The sequence below is a fragment of the Delphinus delphis genome, chromosome 6 (genome assembly GCF_949987515.2).
Source record: "Delphinus delphis chromosome 6, mDelDel1.2, whole genome shotgun sequence".
In the NCBI taxonomy this organism is placed as follows: domain Eukaryota; kingdom Metazoa; phylum Chordata; class Mammalia; order Artiodactyla; family Delphinidae; genus Delphinus; species Delphinus delphis.
In genome coordinates, this window is record NC_082688.1 from 6,347,351 (window position 1) to 6,373,608 (window position 26,258).

Genomic DNA, 26,258 nt, shown 5'->3' on the forward strand with positions numbered 1-26,258 from the left:
TTTTAAACAACTCTTTTGAGAAGTTTTGCTGAGAAATAGGGTCCTGGAGGTATAGGCCATGAAGTCGAGAGAAGACTTGTGTACATGTGGATGACCTTGCAGTTTGTTTGTTGTAGGGACATCTATTCATGTAACAAATACGTAGTGAGATCTCTAGTGCACCAGGCGTGGTCCGGTCACTGGGGGTTTATCATGGTCATAAAGGGCTTGAGCCCAGAGAGCTCCTTGGAGAGCTGCTGTTCTAGGCGGGAGAGACAGACGATAAACAAGCATCATAACAAGTCATATAATGTTGGGAAGAGATACATGCAGTGGAAATAAAAGAAAGTAGAGCGAGGTAGTGGGCTGGGAGGGCAAGTGGGTGGAGGGCTCCCGTGGACACCTGGTCTTAGGGAAGAACAGAGGGTTCATTGTGCCCACCAAGGGGCAATACGGGCTCAGAGGCAAGGGGGCAGGTGGAGGGGTGGTGAGGACTTGTGGAAATTCTCTTCCACTTATTTCTGTATTTTTGATTAAACTATTTCCCGTGACTCAAAATACAGTTTGTGTTGTTGGTCTTATGCTGGGTGATGGGTGCAGAGTTTCTTTTGCTGAAGCCCATTAAAGTTAGCCCCTCACCCTCGGCAGGAAGCCATTTGCTCTAAATTTAACTCGAATGCTCCTGAAGTGCCCTGAAGCCAGGGTTCCAGTTAGCAGAGCTCTCTGGTCCTAGAAACAACCTTCAGAGGGCTGCTATGGGCGGCCTTCCGGACAGGATTGCAGGAGGGGTGTGGGATCTTGCCGTGTGTAGCTTTAAGGCTCTGTTGCCCACCTGTCACGGATCCCGACTGTGGGTTCCGTTTCTTAAATAGTTGAAATCGTCGAAATCGAACTGTTTAACTTAATCCTTAGAATTCCCAAAGCAATGACCTGCGCTTCTTCATGAGGTAAACATTGCAGCCCACGAGACCCATGGTTTGCATGCAAAACACGTACATGGAAATATTGGGGTTTTGTCTCTTGTTACGTAGGGCAAAGTGATGTGCAGGATTAATTTACGTTTCTCACTCGCTAAAGACGAGGGAGATTTCGTTCCGAAAAGGCAACTGGAATTTAAATATGGGTCTCTGGATCATACAGACCTTGGTAGCAGAATCCTTATAGAGACGTTTTAGAAGGGAGGCTGACCCAGTATCCCCCTCCAATCCACACCGCGGTGCAGTCTCGCCACGCCCTCATTCCCGTAGTTTTCATGGCGGTGGGAAAATATGACTGGCTGACGACAGCATTAACCTTTACCACGTTCTGCCCCTTCTTTTCAGAGATGCCATCACAAAAATGAAAGATGTCTACCTAAAGAATCCGCAAATGGGAGACCCCGCCAGTTTGGATCACAAATTAGCAGAAGTCAGCCAAAATATAGAAAAACTGAGACTGGAGGCCCAGAAATTTGAGGTAGGAAGAAGCTGTTGTGGAAAAGCTTTGTTGGAAAAAAAAGAAATAGAAGTGGGTGTAGGGGATCACGAGACGCATACGCATATGGTTGTAAATCGCCATTGTTTCTTTCCCCGCAAGAGATGGAGCTGGAAAAACCAGGTGTCTCACGAGTTATGATAAAAGGAAAAAGACACTGTCATCCACTGGGTGTTCAGCTTTTCAGCATATCCTATTTTAATGGTGTCCCTTAAAAGGGACGCTATTTAAGGTTATATTTGTATACAGTGTTCGTTGTTTTTTTTTTATCTAAGTGTTTCACTTAAGTTGTTCTACTTCATCTCCTGTTGACAGTGGGTATAATTGGGAATATACGGTCGGCCATCATCTCAGTGAATCCAAAAGACAGTTTTTAAAAAGCCATTGATATTTGTAATTTTCTTGTAATGTCCTTGCCTGGCTTTGGTATCGGTGTAAAAGTTTTCAAAATATACTCTGGATGCAAATTCCTTTTCAGATCTAGGATTTACAAATATTTTCTCCCATTCTGTGGACTGTTGTTTTACTCTCTTCAAGGTGTCCTTTGAAACACGGAAGTTTTATTTATGCTTTTGTTTTTTTGGCCGTGCCACGTGGCTTGCAGGGTCTCGGTTCCCCGACCAGGGATTGAACCCGGGCCACGGCAATTAAAGCACCGAGCCCTAACCACTGGACCGCCAGGGAAGTCCCCAAAAGTCTTAATTTTGATGGGATCAATTTTTTTTTTCTTCTGTCACTTGTGCTTTTGGGGTCATAGCTAAGTTACCAGTGCCTAATCCAAGATCACAAACATTTATGCTTATGTTTTCTTCTAAGTTTTATAGTTTTAGCTTTTACATTAGGTCTATTGAGTTAATTTTTGTATATGGTTAAAGGTAGAGGTCCACCTTCATTCTTTTTTATGTTGTCCCGGCACCATTTGTTGAAAAGGCCTTTTCCTCCTTGAATTGTCTTGGCCCCTTTGTCGCAAATCAATTGATCATAAATACAAGGGCTTACTTCTGGGGGGGGGGGGGAACCATTGAAATATGTTACTGTTCCTTCAAAGGATCCATTATCAAAAGATGATATATGTGAAAACCAATAGGAAACACACATAAGAAATGAGGAAGAAACACAAATAATAAATCTTTTAAGGAGGGAGTGGGGCACTCAAAAGCTGTGGGCAGGGCTTCCCTGGTGGCGCAGTGGTTGAGAGTCCGCCTGCCGATGCAGGGGACACGGGTTCGTGCCCCGGTCCGGGAAGATCCCACATGCCGCGCAGTGGCTGGGCCCGTGAGCCATGGCCGCTGAGCCTGCGCGACTGGAGCCTGCGCTCCGCAAGGGGAGAGGCCACAACAGTGAGAGGCCCAGGTACCGCAAAAAAAAAAAAAAAAAAAAGCTGTGGGCAGAAGGCTTCTTTTTCCCCTCGAAATGTAAAGACTACAAAGCCTGTAAAAATAAATCAGTAACTGAGCGTTCCAACCAGAATAGATTATTTCTAGCAATAAAAGGTCAAATATGGCTTTTTTCATTCTTTCTAGAATCTGTCAATAAGGTATTAGCATTTGAGGTTTTAGAACCTAGAAATGTCCTTTCCTGATCATTTTGATTCTTTTGCCTCTTTTACACTATTTCCAATGTTGCTGAAGATACTTTGATCTACTTTGATTTCCTACGTATGAGTTTTCTTCACTATTTAAAAAAAGAAAAACGTTACACTCCTTAACAAAAATGGGAAGTGTGGCTTTCTAACTGAGTCATGGCTTAAGTGTGTGGCAGGGACCCTCATGTTTCCCAGTGTGACCTCATGGTCACAGAATTTCTGGAACCAGAAGGAACTAGAAATGACTTAACCAAAATCACACAGCTGCTTAAAAAGCCCAGGAGTATAACGGAGGCCAGTGTCTTTCTGCCACATTATGAGCAGTGGCTAAATATGTTTGCCTGTACTTCTCCAACTTTGCCTTTGAGTACATTTATACAGTCAGGGCACACAGACTGGAGACTCTGCCCCCACGGGGTCCTTCTCCAGTCTGCTTCAATGACCAACGAGCAGCCCCGATCTGGGGCCTGAAGCCTGCACGGTCAGGCCCTCAGCCGAGCTCAGACCATTCTTTCCTGCCTTCTGTTTGCAGGCCTGGCTGGCCGAGGTTGAAGGCAGACTCCCAGCACGCAGCGAACAGGCCCGTCGGCACAGCGGCATGTACGATGTGCAGAACCCCCCAGCCGTCAACAACTGTGCACAGGATCGGGAGAGGTACAGTATCTGTACGGAGCCTGCTCTTTCTGACTTTGTATTTATTTCTCAATTCTGGAATCAGAGACGAGCACAAGGTACTTGTTAGATCCCAAGCGTCTGTGACGATTGGCCTGTGATGTTTCCCACGGTGCAGGTGTCTAAGTCCCCGTGGATGGTGCCCGAGCCTGCGGGGTGACTGAAGATGGTCCTAGTTACAACAATCGGGGGATGGGGACGGGGGCGGGTTGCAAGCACTTTGCTCTCGCGGGGGCTGAATTCAAGCCCTCGCTGGGGTCAGTGGCTATAGTTGCTGTGTGTTTTGCTTTCTTGAGCAGCCCGGATGGCAGTTACACGGAGGACCAGAGTCAGGAGAGTGAGGTCAAGGTGCTGGCCACGGATTTCGACGATGAGTTTGATGATGAGGAATCCCTCCCCGCCATAGGGACGTGTAAAGCTCTCTACACGTTCGAAGGTAACACCGCGTCTCACCTAATTCGCCCCACTTCTCGTGAACTGTCTGAGTCACTCTTCTCTTTCTGTGATCAGGCTTCCTTTTGAAGTCATCCAGAACTTGCCCTCATTGCTCTTTTGCTCTGCTCGTGGCATCTGTGCTTATGATTATGATCTGGTCGATGGCCGTATGTTTTACCTTTGGGTCTGTACATTCGAACAACTTTCAGTGAGCTTAACTGAAGCAGATAGTATGGAATAATGATTATTTCATCCATTCATTCAATACTTATAGAACTTCTGTCTTGTAAAGGCCCCTGAAAGGGTGGCAGGCAGATGGTATGTTCTGGCTTCCACCTTTGGAGGAAATAAAGCAGACACACGTAGAGAGAGGGCCGCCTGCAATATTCACCAGAGGAGGGGTACAGAGTGACGGGGGATTCACGCGAGGATGAGATCACTTCCTTAAGGGGGTTTGGAGAACTCTCCGTGCTGAAGTATGTCAGAGGCACGGGCACGGCCAAGCGTGGAGCGAGGAAGGTATGGGGTTCGTATGGCTGGCGCTCAGATGTCTTAGGTGGTGAGATGAGGGGGTAGGCGGTGCCAGTGGGGGGTATGGGTAACAGAAACATCTGGATTTTATTTGGCAAACGTCGAGAAGCTACTGAAAGTATTTGAGCAGGTTGCTGACACGAGCAGAGCTGTACCTTGAGACATTTACTGTATGTGTCGGATCGGTTAGAAGACAGGGAAATTGGTTAGAAAGACTAGCCTAGTGTTTCCTAAACTGTGAGCCTTGAAACGGCACCTTGCAGGATGCTGATAAGGATGTTGTGAAAGAAGCAATCAGAGCTCAGATCATCTTCAGAAGCCCTGGGATAAATGAATCTCTTTACTGGAGGACTTTTTGTTTTTTTTTTTCTTTTGGCCACACCTCACAGCTTGCAGGATCTTAGTTCTCTGACCAGGGATTGAACCTGGGGCCCCTGCAGTGGAAGTACGGAGTCCTAACCACTGGACCACCAGGGAATTCCCTTTACTCTAGGACTTTTAGAGCCTTTAATAAACTAAATATTCATTATGACAAAATAAGAAAGGGAAGTACCAGGTTAAATGTTCCCGGTTTTACTTCCCGGCCACAGCATCCCTCTCCCCCCCGCGCCCACAGTACCGCTATTAACAGCCCCCTAAACAGTCTGCCTTTCAGGACACTGCTTGGGCGATGATGGCTAGTCTTTTGAAATTATCTTAGCAAATGGTGTTCGGGGCCTTGATTAAGGAATGGACGCAGAGATGCTGCAGCCAGTATACAAAGAGGGGAGGAAATCACAGATGATCCCTGAAGTTGCATTCCTGGGATGGTGGAGATGTCCACTGAAATGGGAAAGTGGGAGGAAAAACAGGGAGTCCGGGTTCACCCCTATCGCGTTCCAGGTGCCCGGGTACCATCAAGGTGGAAACGGGCTTCAGGCAGAAGGCGAAGTGGAACCTTGCCTCAGACGAGAACCAGAACAGGAGAAAGAAAAGTCGGGGTGCTGTGTAAAGAGATGTAATTGACGCCGTAGGAGTACCTTCAGGGAAGAGTAGAGAAGCGGACCCAGGATTTCCTCTGCGGAAAATACCTCCTGTTCTGGGAGGGAGGAACGAGAGGGCTCCCAGGAGGAGTTAGAAGAGGGTCCTAGAGAGACGCCAGGTGAGGACCTGGAAGCTTCTGTGTGGGAGGAGAGCAGAAGGGTCAGTGCGTCCATCTTTCCCTACACTTGCTTCGTCGTTGCAAAGCTGTGCTCTCAACCCGGATTTGACAAGAAACCTAAAATACTCTGATATTGCTTTTTCAGGTCAGAACGAAGGAACCATTTCAGTAGCTGAAGGAGAAACACTGTACGTTATAGAGGAAGACAAAGGTGACGGGTGGACCCGCATCCGGAGAAGTGAAGACGAAGAGGGTTATGTCCCCACTTCATACGTCGAAGTCTATTTGGACAAAAATGCCAAAGGTGCTAAGACTTATATTTAATACAACTTAAAAAAAAACCAAAAACACAAAAAACTTTAAAACATTGGAGTTGTTTCTCCCCACAACCATGACTGTTAACAGGCAGTTCTTCAAAAGACTGGATGGGGAGCGTCGCAGTTTCTTTTAGGGACGAGGTGGACTTTCAGGCATCTTACACCTGAATTTCCTGGGCTGGTTTTGACGATAATCAAGTTTCACTTGCTAATGACATTTTACTTGGAAAGCTGCCAGCTGCCAATGTACAACTGTGTCCTTTGAAATCTGATAAACATTTCTTCTTGGGCAGCATCTGTAGATAACCAAAAAGTTGCCTTCTAGCTTCTAATCCGTATTTCTGAATCTAAAAGTCCATGCACATCCTAGGGGTGCAGAAGACTTCAGTTCTCTTATTTATATGTAGTGTCTGCCAGAAATTGAACTACCTTAGAATGTTACATTTTGTAACTTCATAAACTGAACTACGCTAGTTTGTTCAATTTTACAGTCATTCACTTCGAAGGAAGTCATCAATGAAGTATAGAATAAGTAAAGAATAAGATTGGTACCAAAAGTTTGTATATTTCCTTAAACATGTTTAAGATAATTGTTAGATCACCGTGTTTTCAGGTTATGTCTATATGATCCTACGCAACCAATTGAAATATGGAAAACTTTGGTCGATCAACCAGTTGATTTTTACATATGACTACTGATCTTCCTTCCTCCTGCCAGTTGACAGAGCTGATCAGATGTGCTAGTGCTGTTTAGATAAACTTACGTAAAAACAGCTCACTTCATTCTGTTCTTTTGGAGGTTTTGTGGGAGGTGGAGCTGTATTCCGTTCATACTTGCCCAGGTGGGGCTGTGAATAGACCCTTGTAAGCAACTGCGTCTACACACAGACCCCAGCACGTCACTTTTCAAGGGTTTTTTGGTTTGTTTTTTAATCACTGGCATCTTTAAGACCCAAAGTGTGAATTCACTGAAAACTGTTTTAGAATTTCTAGCTCGTTTTATGGTTCACCATCTTCAAAGAATCTGGGTCACTTGGGGATTTGCATTTTTAAATTGGCAGGATAGGTAGTGAAATTGGTGACATGCCCAATGGCTGTGCTCATTTCTAGAATCTTCCCTGAGATCACAGAGAACCAGCTAAAAGTGAGTCAGAATAAAGGTATGGGGTTGAGATTCTCTTTTTATTTGGCTTTGAAAATTATTTTTTCATGTCCTTCCTACTCTTAAACAGGATATTAGCTCCTTGCTTCGACACTGTGGGCTCCTTTTAGAATGTCAGATCAATTTAAAGCTGATTTTAAAACTGACAGCAGCATATCAGGGGTCTAGGAGCTGGCAGGAGCTATGGGCGACTGCTGCAGAGTCTAGCAGAGAGCTCTCTTACATTTCCCGACGGCCGCCAAGATGGAATTTAGTAACCTTTACTTAATGACTGTCTGATTTTTGTTTTGTTTTGTTTTTTTGAGGTACGCGGGCCTCTCACTGCTGTGGCCTCTCCCGTTGCGGAGCACAGGCTCCGGACGCGCAGGCTCAGCGGCCGTGGCTCACGGGCCCAGCCGCTCCGCGGCATGTGGGATCTTCCCGGACCAGGGCACGAACCCGTGTCCCCTGCATCGGCAGGCGGACTCCCAACCACTGCGCCACCAGGGAAGCCGTGACTGTCTGATTTTTAAAACATTTTTTATTTTGAAATAATTATAGATTCTCAGGAAGTTGCAAAGATAAAGCAGAGAGATCCCCTACATCCAGCTTCCCCCAGTGGTTGCATCTGACACAACTGTGGTCCAATATCAAAAGCGGGAAACCGGCCCTGGCCAGCCTGATTTTTTTTTTTTAAATATAATTTTGTAATTCAGATTTCTTTTGCTTTATTATACCTTTGCTGCCGTAATATTGATAAAGCCACTGACCCTGACCCCAGACCTCTCAGGAGAGTCATTTCAGTTCTTCCTTTTAACTACCGCAGCAAGAAAATCAGCTGACCGTGGGGATTGAACGGGCAGTAGGTGGTCACAGCTTTGGGCAGGTAACCAAGTGAATCCCTAAGATATTAAAACCTAACCTTTCTATCCTGCGATGAACTCATTTCCAGACTGTGAATTATTGGAGACAGCAAACCAAGCACTGAAAAATGAGGCAGGATAACATTAGTCTTCTAAAAGCCTGACTTGAAAAGTACGGCATTCCACGAAGTTGGCTGGTGGTGTTTCTTTTGTTTTCCCCTCCTCCTTAGAGTTGTGCAAATCTGACTCAGGAAAGCGCTCAGCTGGCTTTCGGGGATGGGAGGGGCGATTTGGGCACATAAATGATGATCATTATTTTAGGCTGTATGCCTCAATACCTTTACCAGATGAATCTATGTACTAGCGACTCAACGGTGAAAGATATCTTGTAGTTTCAGGTCCATCTAGTCAGTGCGCAGAGGATTAGCAGAAGTCTTGATTCCCAGAGAATCACAAATTTCCATTTCCACCCGAAGTATACTTTGTGTTCTTCCAACAGTTATCTGTTAAAATAAAAGTAGCAGAGTCTCAGCTTGTGTATAAAGTTTTCTCCTTTTGTTTAGAGATACACTTAGAGGTTAATAATGTATGTCGAAGCCTTCCTTCCCTGCCTCGTTTATAAATCCACTCCGCCTGCTCCATAAACGCTGCCCTCTCCTTAAGCCCGTCCCAGGTGGGCGGGGCTGCTGCTTTCCGATGCCCGTAACTCAAAAGGAGTTGTTTTATTGTCAGTAATGCCAGAGCACTTTTGTGTGTGTGTGGTGTCTACCATGTGACTATTTAATAATTGCCAAAGTAGTTAGACTAGAGTAAGTTCCAACTGGTCAACTGAATTGTGACTGTCCTCTTTTATGGTTTTGTTTTTGTTTTTTTAAATTGCTCTCTGTGAAATATATCCATAACCGCCCCCTGCCCCAATAGATTTGTATATACTGCAATAGAAAAACTAAAAGGATTACTTGAATTCGTTGTTTTAATGTTTTACTCTTCTTTGTGTTTGTTTTATTGGTGATTCTGATGCCTAATGACCTTTTTGTTTTTGTAACCGCTGGGGGAGCCGGAAGGACGGTTACAGTGGTAGCTAGGTCCCCTGCCAGCTGATCCACACTTGAGTTTATTGTAGACACTTGGGTTCTGAGTAAGTTCTGTTTGAATATGGCCAACATGACTGTTTCTCTCTCTCCTTATCTTACAAGAAAAGAATCTGTCTGGCTCCTTTTAGTTGTACCCTCGTATCTGCCTCTCTAATAAACGTTATATTTTTCTCAGTGTTGTGTATTTTAAATGATTTTTCCCCTCTCCGAGAAAATTATTCTGTGTAATCCGAGTAATTTAACTCTTTCGTCTTCAATAATGGGGAATTTTCTAGCCAAATGCTTTTCAAAAAAAAAAAAAAAAATTCCTGCCCTTTCCCCCTATTATATGATGACACCTTCTCTGTTTCTCACCCTGTGTTCACCTCCGGGCTTGAGGAGTCTGTCTTCTGTTTCCTCTTCTGTCCCCTCAAGATGAAGAACTTTCACTGTTTATTGCTGAGTAAACGCTGAGTGACAGGTTTTCCTTTTCACCAAAGATATTGCCTTTTACTGCCAAGGAACTGAGAGTGTCAGTCGGAGAGAGAACCAGGCCTTTGGGCTCCCGGCATCATTCTGGGAGGCTGGTTCTTTCTCTGTCTCAGAACTCAATTTATGAGAAAGATGAGTTCGGGTGCATGGGTGCATCATCTCCTGGGCGGCTTCTCTTACCCCTGAAGGAAAGACTAGCTGCTCTGATTGCAGATAAAACCGTGAAAGTTCCTTATCTCAGACTCGCCCTGTGGTAACCCATTGCTCTAAATGTGCTCCCTCCCCTCCCCCCCTCCCCAGGGCGGTGCAGTTTGCACTGAGCTGCAGAGCGCCGCCCCTGACCTGCTGCCCGCCACTCTAACAGCCTTTTCCTTTCTCTGTCTTTTGTGTTGTAGATTCCTAAAGATGGTTCCGGGAGCCAGAGCCTCGGGAGAGCCTTCCCAGGAGAAACCCTTCGGTCTGCTTGTCTCCACAGGCCTGGGTGCCCGCCAGCGCCTTGGGGCTCTGCTGGTGTGTGGCCCTCGGAACCTAAGCCTGAAGCGACATCCATCCCCACGTGCAGCGGCTTGCCTTTTTCTTTCTTTTCTTTTTACAGCATGTTCCTCGTAGCCTGGTTCCTCCCCTAGCCCAGCCTGGCTGCCTCTTGTGGGGAGGTCTGTCCCTGTCTTGGTCCCCGTCCAACTCGGGGCCACAGAAGGCGGCTTGACGTGTGGTCCCTCCTTCCCGGGCCTCGGCCCTCAGTCCATCTGGCGCATCCCAGCCCGTCCACAATTCACACTGTGCCTTTTGTGAAAACTTTGCCACTGGCCTCCTGGGGAGACGAACCGCATCTGAACAAGGAGGGTCAGGCCTGCACCAGGTGGACTGGGCGCCCGAATGTCACTCATGTGTCCCTGTGTCCTTTACGTTAGCAAATACTCATCTTTTCCCAAGTCCATTGGGTATTCGGTGGTCCTTTCCTGACTGTGCGTCTCACCTCATACTAAACAATTGGCCCTTGAAACGTTTCACAGCCTCAGAGTGTCCGTGGCGGGCACTGGGGCATGTACACGCACACTCACATACACACACGTACACACATTTTTGTTTGGGGCCCTGTCTTCAGTGGCCTGGAAAAGTCCACAGCAAAAGTCAAATTCCAGCTCTGGGGCCAGCCCTGCTGTCCTGCCCGTGCCCACCTTTCATGGGGTCCAGGAAGGCCCCAGCCCACCTTCTCCCCGTTGGCCGCCTGTTAATGAGAACTGCAGATCGTGAACGAGGGTCTCACCTCTGCATTAGCTCATTGCCAAGGGAAGACTCTCCCCTTTCCGTGAAGTCCGAGACCCGCATCTTAGGATTCTAGTGCTCTCATCACCAAAGACCCTGTGCTTCTTGTGGTGCATCAAGTGATCCCGTGGCTACAGCTTCCACATTTCCCCACCTGCTCTCCAGGCCAAGTGGAATTAATCAAGTTTGTTTTTTGAGCTAAATTTCCTTCCTCTTATGGGTCTTTGAGGAAGACATGAGGTCATGTACCCTGTGGTCACTCATGCCTTAGAGCAGCATAGCTTCTCTACTTATTCGGTGCAGAAAAAGCCCAGAGAAATCATTGGCTGTCAGTTTCTGTGAGCGAGGATGCCGTCAGAAGCCCAAGGATGCCACCAGGCATCTTTCCTCTCTTGTTTTGCTTTTGGTAACCAGGAGGTCACCTTGAGCATCCTCATTGCTTCTCAACCCTTATGAATCAAGACAAGGAAATCTTACAGGAGCCGAAGGGACAAGGACAGGAAGGACAGGTCCTGAGGGTTGGGCCTTTGTTCAGTGGTAGGAAAACGGTTCCTCTCGGCAAACCAGGGTTGACCACACACCAGCCTCTGAGAGTGGCTCAGGCAACCCTTGGTGACAAGAAACCAAGAGGGAGCAAATACCAAGGGCAAAAAGCAGGGGAAGAGGAAGTGGCTTCAGGTTTGAGCAAGCGTGAGTCACCCCCTCGCCCTTTCTTCCCCAGAGGGAGCCTCTGCAGCTGTGGGCATCTGGGGGCCGCTCCGTTAACACCCAGGGGGCGGCCCCACTGTCACACACTCCTCAGTCTCATGAGAGGACTGTCTTGACAGATGACGGTAAAGCCAGGATGCCAAAGGGCGAGAAGGGTCAGGGCCTCACCCGTGTCCCTGCAAACCAGCAGGTGCATGGTTCCTGTGGACAGTCCCAGTGGCAGGGTGGCCGGGTGTCTCCAGCAACTTCTGAATCTCACCAAGTCAAGCTGCCCACTCTTCACTCTGCAAGGATGCTACACATGTTTTTAAAATCTGATTTTAGAGCCTTGGGAACGCATGTGCATTGCATCTTTCATATTAGGGGTTAGGATAGATTAATTTCTTACAACCTAGGGGAAAAGGCATAAAGTGCAGTAATTTGTTCTTTTAGTGTCTGTTAAACCCAAAAGAGAATATGCTGGTATCCTCTTGTAGCCCCTGTGCCTTTTTTTTTTCTCTGTACCACCTGTGTCCAAAAGAGAATGGATAAATGAGTGCTTTTCAATGTTAACCTTGGTGTTTGCTTCTCTGACAGTCTGTGTGGCTATGGGGAAAGGGAAGAGCTGTACCAGCTGGGCTTAGTAAAGGAAGTAAGTTATTATAGGATAGTTGAGATATATCACTTACTCTGGGAATCCTACTGTGAAATCGTCTATATATTACTATAGAGCAGTTCACATAGAGTAGAAACGTGGAATTTCCCATGTGCTTTTCTCAGCCTTCCCTCGTATCCACTGCCCGTCACTTCTCCACCAATGCTAGGATATTGCTGTGCCGTAAGAATAACTCATTTTTAAAGAAGCTACCCTGAAAATAACTTAAAATGGAAGAGAGGAACCTGTCGTTTACCCAGTTTTTCCTTTGCAGGATAGGAAAGAATAAAAAGGCATGGAAAGCTGTAAGGGGATTGCCCTTTGGGTTTATATCACGATCTTCCTGAAGCTTTTGGGCGCCAGCAGCCTGTCTCTCCAGCAGTAGCGCAGAGGCCTCTTATGCCTTTTGGTAACATCTGTAATTACTGGGGAAAAGTTTACTGAACATGAAAAAGTTATGTTGATGCTAAGTATTTTTGCAGAAATGTCGATTTCATACTTCCTAATGGCTCTGCCTCCTGTGCTTATATCAAAAAAACTTTAAAAAGTGATCCAAACTTTTATTTTAACCTGGTGTCGAGCACCTTTAAACTTCTTGGTTTATCTGTGTGTTGCACTAATTCTAAACTTTGGAGGCATTTCAGTGTTGTAAATGGCCCGTTGCCATTGTAAAGGTTATGGAATTGCCCATTTGTCTCTGGAGATGGAATTAAACCAAATAAAGTGCTTCCACTGGAAGGCTTATATTGACCTTGTAACTATATGTTAATCCTCTAAATGTTAAATAAAAGTGTAACTTCTGGCACGGTATCGCGGGGCTGTTTGTTGCGCAAAGAGGAGACCCTGGTCACAGAAGCAGTCAAGAGTCCCCTGGGCTGGAGGCTGGGCTCCGATCTGCATGTCACTGATTTACTGGTGTCAACCCAACACCAGTCGAGGTGCCATCTGCTTGGGGAGGGGCCTGAGACCCAGGGAGCTCCAAATTCCAGCCCCGCCCACTGGGGGAAGCCGTCAGAGACCTCAGTGATGTGGGGTCCCGTTGATTCAGTGCAGGGATTTGGGGAGGCTCCTTAGGTCCAGGCCATTTTATGCAAATTCAGCTGGCAGCTACTCTGGGGTTTCGGGGACCCTACTGTGGGGACCGAGGGGCCGGGAAATCGCAGCGGGTTTGCGTATCATTGGCGGTCTGGCGTCACGAGTGCTCAAGCCGACCCTCTCCTTGGGAGCTTGGCTGGAATACTCACTGGTTTCTGGGACGCCGCGGACAGTGTGCAGCGTTTAAGGGTGAGGGCCTCGTGCCTGCGCCAAGCGGCTGCATGTGCCGCCGGAGGGAGGCCCTTTCCATACCCTGCGTTGAAAATCTCACCCCGGGCTTTGGGGGGAAGACTGGCTCGTGCCCACACCTCTGTTTCCTAAGGCTCTTTAGAGCCGATTTAGGAAGACAGTTGTTGAGGGAGTGAAATATTAAGTGAGCAGGGCGGCCTAATGCCAAGTGTCACTCGCTTGCCGAGGGGTGGGAGGTGAGGCCACCCGTACGAGGCCAGGCCTCGCTGCGGCCGCGGCCTCCTCCCACAGACGCGTGTGACTGGCCTTTCAAGCAAGAGCTTCGCCAAGTTCTCAGCCAAGTCTGCTGCCGTCGGTCCTGGGGAGGATGGTGTCCGGAGCCAAGGCCTCCAAACCATCAAGTCGGGGTTCTCAGCAAGAGACGGGATGGTCAAGGGAACTGGGTGGCTCCACGACTGTCCTACTGAGGCCCCCTTGTCCAGGTCAGCAAAAGGTCAATCTGGGAAGTATGTCTCCAGCATGTTCTTTCTGGGCTTTTATCATAGTTGGGGACTAGTCTCTAACGGTCGGTAAGAGACAGAATGTCTCCCTCTGTCTCACGTAGAACCTTCTCCCCTGCAGGACCCCACCATCGTGAGGGGCTGGGAGCCGGGTCTGAATGGGGCGCGTGTCCCCACCTCCCTGGGCCTCAGTTTCCCCTGTAGTGGGGAAAACACTTGGTGGACGCCACCTCCACAGCCGTTCTTAGCTGTCAGCTCTGATTCCGAGCTCCCTCCCGGCTCCGTGATGGAGCCTGTGTTATTCTGATTCGGCGACAGAGTTCACGGCTGGCAGCTCTGTGACCTTACACTGCGCTCGCGGGTCTGAAACACTGAACCGCCTCCCAGCTTGGGCCGTCTTTACGCACCTACTTGGTTCAAGCGTTTGGGGAGGTGACGCCTCACCCCATCGCACACGGAAACCAGCGGCGGCAGCGCAGTATGTGCTGCGGGCAGTTAGTTGGTTTCCCGGTGTGCTCCCGAAGGTAGCTCTGCAAGCGCAGAAACCCCTGACTCAGACCCGTCGGTCAGGCTCCTCCGGTGGGTCTGGGAATCTCAGCATCCGCCCTGCTCGGCCCCGCCTCTCCCCGCCTCTCCCCGCTCCCCACCTGCCGGCCACGCCCAGGCCACGCCCCCCGCCGCCGCCGCCGCCGCCACGCACAGGCGCTGGCGACCCCTAGTGGGAGAGAAGCCGGCGGGCGAGGAAGGAAGGACGAGGGTCCCCAGCAGGGTGACCAGGTAGGAAATGGAAGTGGGCAGAGGCGGGGGGATTCGAGTATGCCGTCACTTTTTTAACTAAAGCAAAAGAGATCTCTGGAATTGTGCGACCCACGGGACAGCAAGAGATGGATGGTGCGGGGCTGAGTGAGGGCCCACCTGGCCTGGAGGGCGCCTCTCTTCCTCTTCCCTGGCCTCTGCCGGCCTTTTCTGAGAAGGGGAGGCATAAGCCTTGTTGCCAGCGCCCTCTGAGACCGGAGGTTAACGCGCAAACGCTGCAAATGGCACCTCGCAGCCTCTTTGAGTGCCAGGGGCCGTTTCTCCGGAGCTGCGTGCATTAGGCCCTGACTTAAACGCTGTCTCTGTCCAGACGGTACAGTGAGTGCCATTTACTTAAATGACCTCCCATTAGCTGGAGACGTCGCTGGGCCACAGAAGGTACAGCATAAACTGAGAACGGCCCCCAACGTGGCTCTGTCCTCAGAGCTAAGGGACCAAAAGCCGCAGGAGGAAACAGGGATTTCCTCATTTTCCTCTGTTGGTCCCCGGAAGCAGCAGGGGCGGGGAGGATTCCCCTGGGTGCTGCGGCGTTCTGCCCCGGGGGCCTCGTGCCCCTCACGGGGTGCACATCCTCCCACACGCCAGGCCAAGAGCCCTGCCCGCAGTTCGGGCTCTCCAAACAGCCCTCAGCTGGGCTGCTCGCTGGTGTCAGGTCCAAGCAACGCCTGGAGGCGGTATCCCAGCACGTCCCTAGGGCAGCCTTCCAGGACACACTTTGTCCAAAATGAGGACAGCTCTTTTTCACAGCTCTTCCCAAGGGCATCAATTTCTTCTGCACCCTGTGCCTTTGCTACGACCAACGGGGCCTCTCTCTGCTGTAGGTAAAGGTGTCGCAGGGAAGAGAGCCAGAGGGAGGTATGATTCCAAAACACCATTTGCTTCCCCAGAGGCTCTCTGGGGCTCAAACTCAGGTCGTGAAGGACTCGCAGGATAATTTACGTTTGCACATAATTCCAACTAGAACAAAGGTAGGAAGCTATACTTCTGGGGTGGCTGCACCTTGCAAATGTTTTTTGTTTTGTTTTCTCCCCGCCGCACCACGCAGCATGGGGGATCCTAGTTCCCCCACCAGGGATTGAACCCGTGCCCCCTGCCTTGGAAGCGTGGAGTCTTATCCACTGGACCACCAGGGAATGTACTTTCTGATGCAGCTTTGTCAGCAGAAGCACAGACAGGTGGAAAGGCCTGCAGACACAGGTGGCAGTTGGCCTACAAACTCCCCAGTCTGCCGGCTGGCTTGTGACTCTAAAAGGTGTCGCTGGAGCGAGGCCCGGGCCAGCCTGGAGGAGAAGCCCGACCACGGGATGGCACGTGGGAGACAGGACACAGAGACAGCCTCCCCTGCCGCCCAGCACTGCCTGTCTCCGCTCGTCTGTGAATGGAGGTGAACAACCACACACTCCTGTCCTGTCTTCACGTGCCAGCATCTCGGCCGAGCCACTGAAAAGCCTGGTATTTCAAGGGAAAGTATAGAGGAAACATCTTAAGGCCAACTGGTGCCTACCTCTCTCTCTCACCTTCCTGCAGTACATACAACAAATGAATGTCTCCAAACCTCCGGATCAAGCAACCCTCCAGACAAAACTTTCCCAATCCCATCTTCCAGGTTTAACAGGAAAAGCCAATCACAAAATGTGTACCATGGAATCCAACATTCGAATGTGAGCAAAGCTAAAATGATGCTCAGACACACACGTATGTGGTGAAACTATAAAGAAAAGTGAGGGCTGAAAGAAACGCAGGGAAGGAGCTTCCTCTGGGGTGGGCGGGGGGTCAGTGATCAGGAGGCCCCGAAGGGGCTTCAGTGGAACTGCTAGCAGTCCTACCTGGGGGCGGGTATCTGTCACCTGTTTTATCACTCTGTGTTGAACCTGTTTCTGCACATGCATGTCTGATGGGATTTCACAAGCGAATGTTTAAAGTCATACATAAAATCTCAAGTTCTCCTCTCCCCTCCAAACCCCCAAAGCATAAACAGAACCAACCAAAACCAGAGAGACTATAAACCACCATAGCATCACTAAATGTGAGAGATGCCAGCCACCAGCCCGATGCCAGCCACCAGCAACCACAACGCTGTGGCGGAGGTGCCAACACCAGCCGTCAGGGGAGGGAAGGGCAAGGGTGCCCCCAGTGCAGCCCTCGTAGGGTCCAGGGAGGGGAACCCCTGCCCCGAGGCTGCTCTGAGCAGCCGGGAGGCACCAGGTCCATGGTGTGATGCCAGGAGGGGAGCGGCCTGCGGGCTGTGCTGGCCTCATCCCCCAAGCGCATCTGGCCCCCTTCTCTGGGGCCGGGGCTGGTTCCAGGAAAGGAAAGACACAGGCCGATGGGTGTTTAAAGCAGCTCGGCCTCCACTTCCTCCTGAAGCCTCTGGATGCGCTGGCTCTCGGGGAGCCATGCAAAGCCCCCGGGGTGTCTGGTCATTTGTCACGTTAATTTTTTTTTTTGGTCCATTTTATTTATTTGGCTTCTGAACAATGACGATCTGAAAGTTCCTCTGAGTTCATGATTTATCTGAGTCCTTTTTAAAATTTATATTTTTCTTAAGTAACTGAGACTAAACAAATGCCTTCATTTTAGAAATTTTAGTAACACTGTCATCTAGAAACAGGTAAAAATATTGCTCCTGGGCTTCCCTGGTGGCGCAGTGGTTGAGAGTCCGCCTACCAATGCAGGGGACATGGGTTCGTGCCCCGGTCCGGGAGGATCCCACATGCCGCGGAGCGGCTGGGCCCGTGAGCCATGGCCGCTAAGCCTGCGCGTCCGGAGCCTGTGCTCCGCAGCGGGAGAGGCTACAGCGGTGAGAGGCCCGCGTACCGCAAAAAAAAAAAAAAAAAAAAAATATTGCTCCTGCACTGACATTAGTTAGCACAGCCATCTTCAAGCAGCATTTTAAAACTTAATTCCTGGTCAGAGGACAGTAAAAACGTTAGGCAAGAGACAATTTTTCAGTATCACTACTGCAATGTAATATGTATAAACCAGATGCTTTAAGCCATGAAACAAATGCAGACTTTCTTTCCCCTGGAATATAAACAGGGTTCTAGGCTTACTCTATTCCGTAGTAAGAGTTTAAGTGATTTTTTTTCAAAGCCCTGGAAAGAAAACATACTCTTTATCTTCATCGTCTGTAACATTGTTTTGTGTATCTAGTTTTCAGTACCAGAAGGCTGTAAACTTTGCATCAGCAAAATCTAACTCAATAAAAGCTTTATAAGCATTTGAAATAGAGTGAAATATTAATTCTTGTCTGATATCACTGGGTTGTACTCTACATAGTTCCATGTAAGTTAAACAAGAAATCTGACCCTTCTAAAAATGCTTACGTGTAAAGAGGAGGGTTTAAATAAGAAATAAACATCAAGGTCTGTCATGATTAAGCTACATTCTAAAAAGGCACCAACAGGTTACAATAGGGTGACATGATTTTCATTTTTAAGTTCAGTGAAAACTGCATATACTGTTTTTACTCTTAAACACAAGTGGTTTATACTGTATCAGGGCTGCTAGCCCCAAGAAAGACATGAACATAGAGAGGTCTTATCCAACTTCAGTATTATTTCTGTAGTAATGTGAATAAAATCCAACCACTGCTTGGGCAACCTTAGGAGAAAGCAAGCCTAAGAGATGAAGGCATTTACACCTTTTAATTATACTGTTACCTTATAAAAATGTGAGGTTCAACATCTGTTTCCCTAAAAGCAAAGCACTAAACAGTCTCCAGTACAGCAACCTAGCTAATAGTTAAGATGTGTTTAAAATGTATGCAGGACCTTTAAGGCTAGAACACGTCAAGGCGTTTTTCTGAATTACATATATTCAAATGATGGCGTTATAATTCAAGCTGAACGACAACAAAATCTTGATGAAACAGGAAATGGGAGAAATAAAAACTGGTTTCTGAACCAAACGTGAACCATCTCACAGTAGAGTGAATCACTGGGAAACGTAGGCACGGAGTAGATAAGCTCCATGTGGAGAGAGCTGCACACAGGAATTCAAAGGAGTTACAGCACACACTCCTGTTTGTTTTTTAAATATATAGGCTCAAAAAGCTGTTTTATCAGGTTTTTTTAATAGCACATCTTTTGGGGCTTCCCTGGTGGCGCAGCGGTTGAGAGTCCGCCTGCCGATGCAGGGGACACGGGTTCGAGCCCTGGTCTGGGAAGATCCCACATGCCGCGGAGCAACTAAGCCCGTGAGCCACAACTACTGAGCCTGCACATCTGGAGCCTGTGCTCTGCAGCAAGAGAGGCCACAACAGTGAAAGGCCCGTGCACCGCGATGAAGAGTGGCCCCCGCTCGCCGCAAGTGGAGAAAGCCCTCGCACAGAAACGAAGACCCAACACAGCCAAAAATACATAAATACATTTATAAAAAAAACAAACAAAACAGAATCTGCCTGCCAGTGCAGGGGACACAGGTTTGAGCCCTGGTCCGGGAAGATCCCACATGCCGCGGAACAACCAAGCCCATGTGCCACAACTACTGAGCCTGCGCTCTAGAGCCAGCAAGCCACAACTACTGAGCCCTCGCTCCTAGAACCCATGCTCTGCAACAAGAGAAGCCACTGCAATGAGAAGCCTGTGCACTGCAACGAAGAGTAGCCCCCACTCGCCACAACTAGAGAAAGTCCGTGTGCAGCAACGAAGACACAATGCAGCCAAAGATAAATAAATAAATAAATTTATATATATAAAAAAAAGCACATCTTTTAAAAATAAATTCTCACTTTTCATTCCAGAAAATGTAAGAAGCAGTTTGTAAGAATTCATGCAAACATGTTTCTCTAAGTCCATGAACTGGTTTGCTAAGTTGCATTGTTTTATTCAAGTAAAAAGCCCTTCTGGAATAAGGGGTCTGTAAAGGAAGCCAATCACCTTCAACTCCAGGGCCTGCACACTTGCAAGGATCTCTATCACTCTGAAAGCCAAAAGGGAGCGTGCTCATTTGAGCATTAGCAATATGGTTTCTATCTACATTTTAAAAAATCTAATGCACGTTAAGTTTTTCTGGCAGATTCTTTTTGTATGTTACAAAACGAAAAAGCAACAGCTTAGAGTAAGAATCCTTTTTTCTTTGAAAGGTCAAACATTAATCACCGTGGCTCCACCGCCCTCCCCCACGGCAGCCAGCTTCCCTCTCCCTCCAGTAACAGAATTAACTGCGGCGGGTGCAGAGACGAGAGCACGGGCTGTGGGGAACGTTACATATTTATTATGACATTCTGAGCACAAACTAGACGGCGCAGACGTGGGGCGAGATTACAACCTGCACAGCGGAGTCTACGTCACGAACAGTGCAACATGCAACCGCCGGGCTCTGCAGGGGGGTCGCCACTGGCGGCAGCAGCAACTTCCAAAGGACTGTGGCAAATGTCCAGAAATTCCAACAGTGGCTTGTTCTTTGATCTTATGCTGCCTCGGTGGAGAAGGAAACAGATCCGGGTGAAATGAGATCACAGAAGTGAGTGACACGTGAGAGCTTCAGGGGCTCCGCCAGAACCGCCTGCTGCAAGTTCCACTGACATCTGCTTCTATGGAGGCTGAGGCCCACGGGATCTGGGGGGTTTGGTCCCGGGACCCCTTTCCCACCCTCCATGCGCTTTGACCCTGACGGGCTGAGCACTGGCCACGGCCGTTTCGTCCAGGGGCTTCAGCGCCACCTCGCTGTGCTCGGAGGTCCCAGCCCCCCAGCAGTGGCCTCGCTCAGCACCCAGAAGGCGCACTTCCGGGACCCGCGCAGCTCGGTGTCAGGGAGAGATGTCAGCCCCCCGGGGAAGCTGCAGCAGCAGCGAACATAGCAACGCGAGGTATTTCTGTTTCATCACCTGGGTCCCCGGCAGGGGCAAATGACAGCCAATCCACAGGGCCAGCTCAGCAGCACCGCTGCCTTCAGAAACGAGCCCCACTGACAGAGCCAACCCCGCCCTCGGGTCCCAATCGCAAACGTGTCGGGCGTCATTAGTCTGCATGAAAAACATTGAGAGCCGCCCAGCATTCAGGAGACTTCCGTGACGACGGGAGGTGCGGGGGCGGAGCAGGGCCTCGGGAGGACCTGGCCCAGGGACCAGCGGCAGCGCCCTCACTGCCGAGGGCTCGGCACCTGCTCGCGGCTCTGACCGTCGACCCATGACTCAGGCGCTGGACCAGCAGCCAGTGGGAAACGCCTGCGGAGCGGCAGCCGCTCCCCGACCCTCTGTGCCAAGGCCATGGCCCCTGACTGAGGGTCCAGGGACAAAAGCTGGGCCCGAGCTAGCGAGAGGGCAGGTTTGGGGACACAACGACAGCAGTGACACGAGGGCACTGCCGAGACAAAGACCCGAGTTAACGTCGCAGAGCCTTGGTCGTTTAACAAGCCTGAAGTGGATATATTTCCTAGTTGCAGCATTACTCACTGTGAACCAAAACAACTTTTCTGCCTCTTAACACATCTGGGTTTCCAGAGCAGCCGGCCTCTCTTCCGGGTACAGACGCCCCCTCCGCAGGGAGGAGGGCAAAGGCGGGGCCTGTGGGGACACCCGGGTCATCAGCCGGTGGGGGCCTCGTGAAGGTCCTTCCAAGCAGCCTCAGGGCGCTCTTCCAACACGTGAGGGACACGAGAGGGTCTCCGCGGAGGGAGGAGAGGACTTACAGACTGGATCACTGAGTCACACGGCCCGGGTCTCGGCTTCGATTTTCTGCTCCCCGTGCAAGCTGTCCGGGTCCTGGAGCTGGGCCACACTCTGGCGGAGGGCGATCTCGGGGCCGCCGCCATACAGGTTATTCAGGTACACCCAGGTCTCCTCTGAGATCTGCCCGTAGTCAGCTCCTGCAGGGCCCGAGAGGCTACCGGTCAGGCTGGGCTCGCCCTCGCCCCCTCGCTGGAGCCACCGTCTTGGCAGTGGGGGGTCTGGGAGGGCCAGGCCCCAATGGGGACGGAGGGCAACCATGGGCTTCCGTGCACAGCTGTAAATGGGAATCTTGGGATTTTCCAGGGGAATGTCCATTCTCTGAGGACCCGAGAGGGCACTACGATGGCTGCAGCCCCTCATTTCCCAGCGCGTGGGGTTCACGCAAAAGGGCAGGCAGGTGAGGTGGCGGAGTGGCGAGAGGGCGTGGGTAGGGGCAGAGGGGCCGTGGGAACCACACAGAGGCCAGGCACCTTGGCCCATCCGCTCGAGTCTTGGACCTGGACACGGACAGATGTCACAGCCCGACTCAGACAGGTGGCAAGGGGGCGCCTGGTGAGACCTGCAAGCCAGGAGGGGCAGAGGGGAGCCGGGCTGGGGCTGGCGAGACTCTCACCCTGCTTCAGTTGGATGTGGCCGCTTCCTTTGACCTGTGCGATCCTGCTGTTGTCAATGGGCCCGGGGGGCTCTGGAACAGACAGGGCTCAGGCTCAGTGCCTCTGGTCCTCCGCAGCAATGGGAAGAAAGCCCGGTCCCCTCCTCCGCCACAGCCTTCCACCCCTCAGCAGATACGAGCCATTCTCAGAGTGCGCCACCGACACCTGCGATCCCGGAGAGGCTGTCCCGGGCCCAGGGGGTCAGCGTGAAGCCCTTATGGGCCGAGGTGCTTAGGGCACCAAATGCTCATCTCCACGAGCCTGAGAGCCAGAAGGGACTGTGGCATCCCTGGACCCAGCGGAGGGACTTTTGAGGACTCGCCCCTAGTTTCAGACCTTAGCATGGAGTGGGGGGGCGGGGGGTAGGGTAGACATCCGGTGCCGGGTGGACATTGTCCTAATCCGATGGCAGCTGTGTTTGCTGAGCACCCTTCCCACGCACCCCACCAGCTCAACCCTCAACAACTGGGTGAGGTGAGCAGCGACGTGACCGCCCAGCTCAGCACTGGCAGGAGGCAGAGCCAGGGCCCGAGGTGGGGCTGCGACTCTGGACAGAGCCGGGTTCTGGACCGACGCAGCCACTAGGCAGGACCCTCCCCCTTCCCGCGTCCTGGTGCTTATGCTGCAAAGGGCAGATGTCCAGGGCGCGGAAGCTCCTGGCTCTGCTGACCCCGCCAGGCTCCGAAGCCTGGCCTGGGAGCCGAGTGTGGGACTCGGGGGCCGTGAGGGTGGCTGCGTGCAGGCCGCAGCTCGGGCTCAGCTGTTCCCTGCCGGGGACCGTGAGGGACTCTGGGAGCGGCCCTCTGCTGGGGCCTGTTTCCACCTCTGTAAATCGAGCGATCAGAGGACATGGCGTCCAAGTCCTTTCCTAAGAGTCTGAAGCCATCTGTCAACTAAAATCTATTATTTAGGCCAACAGAGTCCCCAAGGGAAAAGGCCTGGCAGGAGGGAAAAGCAGCCACCCCCGGGCACCTGCAGACAGAGGGTAAGGGAGGGAAGGGGCAGAGCCAGATGGCTTCTGTCCTGCTGCAGTGAGAAGGCCTGGCCAGGGTGAGGACGGCGATCCCGGCACTCGGTGGGGAGGGGCGGGGCAGGGGGGCGCCCAGGATCTGTGCCTGCCCGGCAGGTTTTTGGTGTTACCCCTTCAGGCACGTGCCCTCTGGGCAGGCGCCCTCCGCCTCCTGGGACACTCCCAGCAGGTCAGCAGCCCCAGGCCCCTCCTGGTGTGGGGCGTGGCGGGCACGTGCCATCTGACTCACTCACCGTTGTCCTTGCCCTTGACGAAGGCCTCCCACTCCCGGAACCACTGCATGCTGATGCAGTAGATGACACTGGGCGACTCCTCGGCCTGGAACGCCTTGTTCAGCTGGGTGGGGCGGGGCCGAGGGGAAGGTTGGCGTGAATATCCAACACCCCACTGGTCAGTCCCCACCCCGGACTCTTACCAAACACTAGATACGCAGAGAAAGTTTCGAACGCCCAGACAAGTTCAAAGAAAAGAAACATCTCCCACGATCCCACCACTCAGATGACTGCTGCTAGCATTTGGGTGAATCTCTTGTTAATAACTTTTCAAAAAGCCGCTTGACATCAGACGGTAGATGTTGTTCCCCCACCACTTAATAGAACGTGTCCCCTGCTCACTCCTCACCGGTCTGATGTCTCACATATAATGACCACAAAGCAGGGTATCTAACAGCCCAACCCTGGACTGTTGAACGATGGAGGGTCCCCGAGTCCCCCTGCTTTGAGCAGCACGAGGGGCCTCAGTCCTCACACACCCCCGTGTCCCCCGCAGAAGTCCCCTTCCTTAAAATGGGATCATGCTGGGTCCTGCCTTGCGACTTGCTTTTTTCACTTAATGCACCTTTCCGTGTCAGTTTGTAGAGCCCAGTGGTTCCCAAAGGGAGGCAGGGGAGGGGACTCTGCCCCCAGGGGGCACCCGCCCGTGTCTGGAGGTACTTTTTGTTGTCACGGGCATCGAGTGGGTAGAGGTCAGGGATGCTGCTGAACACCTACAACCCGCACAATAAAGAACCGTCCGGCCCCTAACGGCAGCACTTGTTCCTCTACCAGCTGCTTGGCAGCCTCCCGGCAGAGGGACCTGAACTCGCTAAACCCACCCCCCTTCCGCCGGTGAAAATCTTCAATGTCAGGCCAGGCCTCTGGCCACCCTGGTCTCCCACAGAACAGGTCTTCCAAACAGAGCCTGACTGCACTCAGCTCCCCCGGCTCAGGGGCCCGGCTCTCCCGCGCCCCACCCCCTTCCCCAGGCACCTTGATGAAGGTGTCGATCTCAATCCGCCTGCGCTTGGCCAGCGCCTCGATCTCCACCTGGCAGATGGAGCACACGTACAGATGGTTCACGGCAGGGCCGCCCCCAAACCTGCACCAGGGCGGGAGGTGCAGAGAGAGAGGGAGTCATGAACCCTGAGGGGAGGCCCCATGGGGAAGGCAGCAGAGAACCTGCTGGAGAGCGAGGCTTCCTGATGCCGCCCTGGCCCAGCCACTGGGCCCCTGGGCACCCTGTGCGCGGCCTGTTTACTTGTCTCATCTTCCCCACTCGACTGGCACGGCTACCTGCGCACCCGAGAGCCCACAGCACCCAGGAGAGCGCCCGCCACAGGGCAGGCACCTCACAAATACGTGCCTAACGGCCGAAGGACAGCTGAATGCTTTCGCTTCCTCTCCTGGCCACTGGGCAGGAGCCATGGCGGCCAAAGCCCGCCTGGCCTGACTCTAAGGACGACATCAAAGGGTGGCTGCACATCCTTCTGCGGGGGGGATCCCCCCACAGGACCTGGGGATGCCGCTCCCTGTGGGGTTCTGACCCACCCACCAACCGCAGGGCACGGGCCGTGCCTGAGCTGTGAGTGGGTGAAGCAAAGCCAGTCCAGCGAGTCTCCCCGGCCTCTCCTTCCCGCCCGTCTGACCACCCCCTCGGCCGTGGCACAGCTGGCCTCCCGGATCCAGAGTGACCCGAGCCCGGCCAGGGGCTCTCCCCTCAACGACAGAGTCACACACTCTGGGTCTTGACGGACTTGAACCTGGAAGGCCCCAGGCAGCACACGCCCCCGGGCCCCTGAGCCAGGCACGGGGTTGAGGAGACACCGGCCCGGCTGCCCCACGACTGTCTGCGAGAGGGGCCAATACCACACTTTGGCTTGACCAGTTTTCCGTGCCCTGTGACTGGGAGGGTCCGGCTGGATGCCCCCAAAGGCGGGCATCTTTTTCGATGCAGACAAGGCTGCCAGGGGCGCCCCACAACTGCTTGCGTGCTGTCGTGCTCTCCTGCTGCCTGAGTGAGCGCGGCGTGGGGTCACTGAGGCATGCCCGCGCCTGCCCCCGCTCCCGCCCAGCTGAGTGCCCGGCCTGCACGGCAGAGGCTGGCCGCGGCCACCGGTACCTGTTGTAGAGGTGCTCCCAGACGTTCTGGGGCAGGATCACCACCAGGTCGTCGATGTAGTGGTATTTGTTGGGCGGGATGCCTGCGGAGGAAGGCACAGGATGGAGAGCAGGGCTCGGCCCACCCGCCCCGCGGCCCACCCGCCCCGCGGCCCATCGCAGAGAAGGTGACCTCACCTCCGTGGGAGCAGAGGAAGGTATGGTTGGTGATGGGCCCCGGCTCGGCGAAGGTGTTGAACTTGTTGAGCCATTCCCGGGACACGTAGAACCGCAGCAGGCTGGGCTCCCGCATGGCGGCCAGGGACACCACCTGCTGCCGCTCCCGCACGGCCTCCTCGCTGCTCTTCCTGGGGTGGCGGCGGGGTGGGGGCAGATCAGGAGCCGCAGCCACGCCCCATGCAGGAAAGCCCCGCCTCCCGGACCCCGCAGCATCTCTCCACCGCCCCTGCCGGAGTTGCGGCCGCCATCACCTCCCACCGGGACCACCGGAGAAAACCCAACTCGACTACTTGGGTTTCCAGCTTTCCCACCAGCAGCCAGCGGGTTCTTTCTTAAAAACCCAAATCCTCACTCCTCCCTGGCCTAAAGCCCTCGCAGGCGCCACCACCCCGACATGC

At 51.9% G+C, this 26,258-nt stretch overlaps 2 protein-coding genes across 10 annotated transcripts in view; one reads left to right on the forward strand and one right to left on the reverse strand.

The window, feature by feature from the left end:
• Positions 1–13,114, forward strand: part of FNBP1 (formin binding protein 1) — a 140,588-nt gene extending 127,474 nt beyond the window's left edge. For 3 of the 5 annotated variants that reach the window (XM_060013974.1, XM_060013978.1, XM_060013980.1), the window contains 4 exons: positions 1,302–1,434; positions 3,570–3,691; positions 4,009–4,145; positions 5,962–6,140. In XM_060013974.1, the coding sequence (XP_059869957.1) occupies positions 1,302–1,434; positions 3,570–3,691; positions 4,009–4,145; positions 5,962–6,140 (571 nt within the window). Of the gene's footprint in view, positions 1–1,301; positions 1,435–3,569; positions 3,692–4,005; positions 4,146–5,961; positions 6,141–10,097 lie in introns of those variants that run through there. The other 2 variants (XM_060013975.1, XM_060013979.1) reach the window with 2 other exon arrangements.
• Positions 13,115–20,111: 6,997 nt separating this feature from the next.
• Positions 20,112–26,258, reverse strand: part of USP20 (ubiquitin specific peptidase 20) — a 48,470-nt gene continuing 42,323 nt past the window's right edge. For all 5 annotated transcript variants that reach the window (XM_060013981.1, XM_060013985.1, XM_060013983.1 and 2 more), the window contains 7 exons: positions 25,819–25,988; positions 25,643–25,724; positions 24,514–24,622; positions 23,500–23,602; positions 22,197–22,268; positions 21,544–21,720; positions 20,112–21,418 (listed from right to left, as the gene is read on the reverse strand). In XM_060013981.1, the coding sequence (XP_059869964.1) occupies positions 21,560–21,720; positions 22,197–22,268; positions 23,500–23,602; positions 24,514–24,622; positions 25,643–25,724; positions 25,819–25,988 (697 nt within the window). In that variant the 3' untranslated portion in view covers positions 20,112–21,418; positions 21,544–21,559. The remainder of the gene's footprint in view (positions 21,419–21,543; positions 21,721–22,196; positions 22,269–23,499; positions 23,603–24,513; positions 24,623–25,642; positions 25,725–25,818; positions 25,989–26,258) is intronic.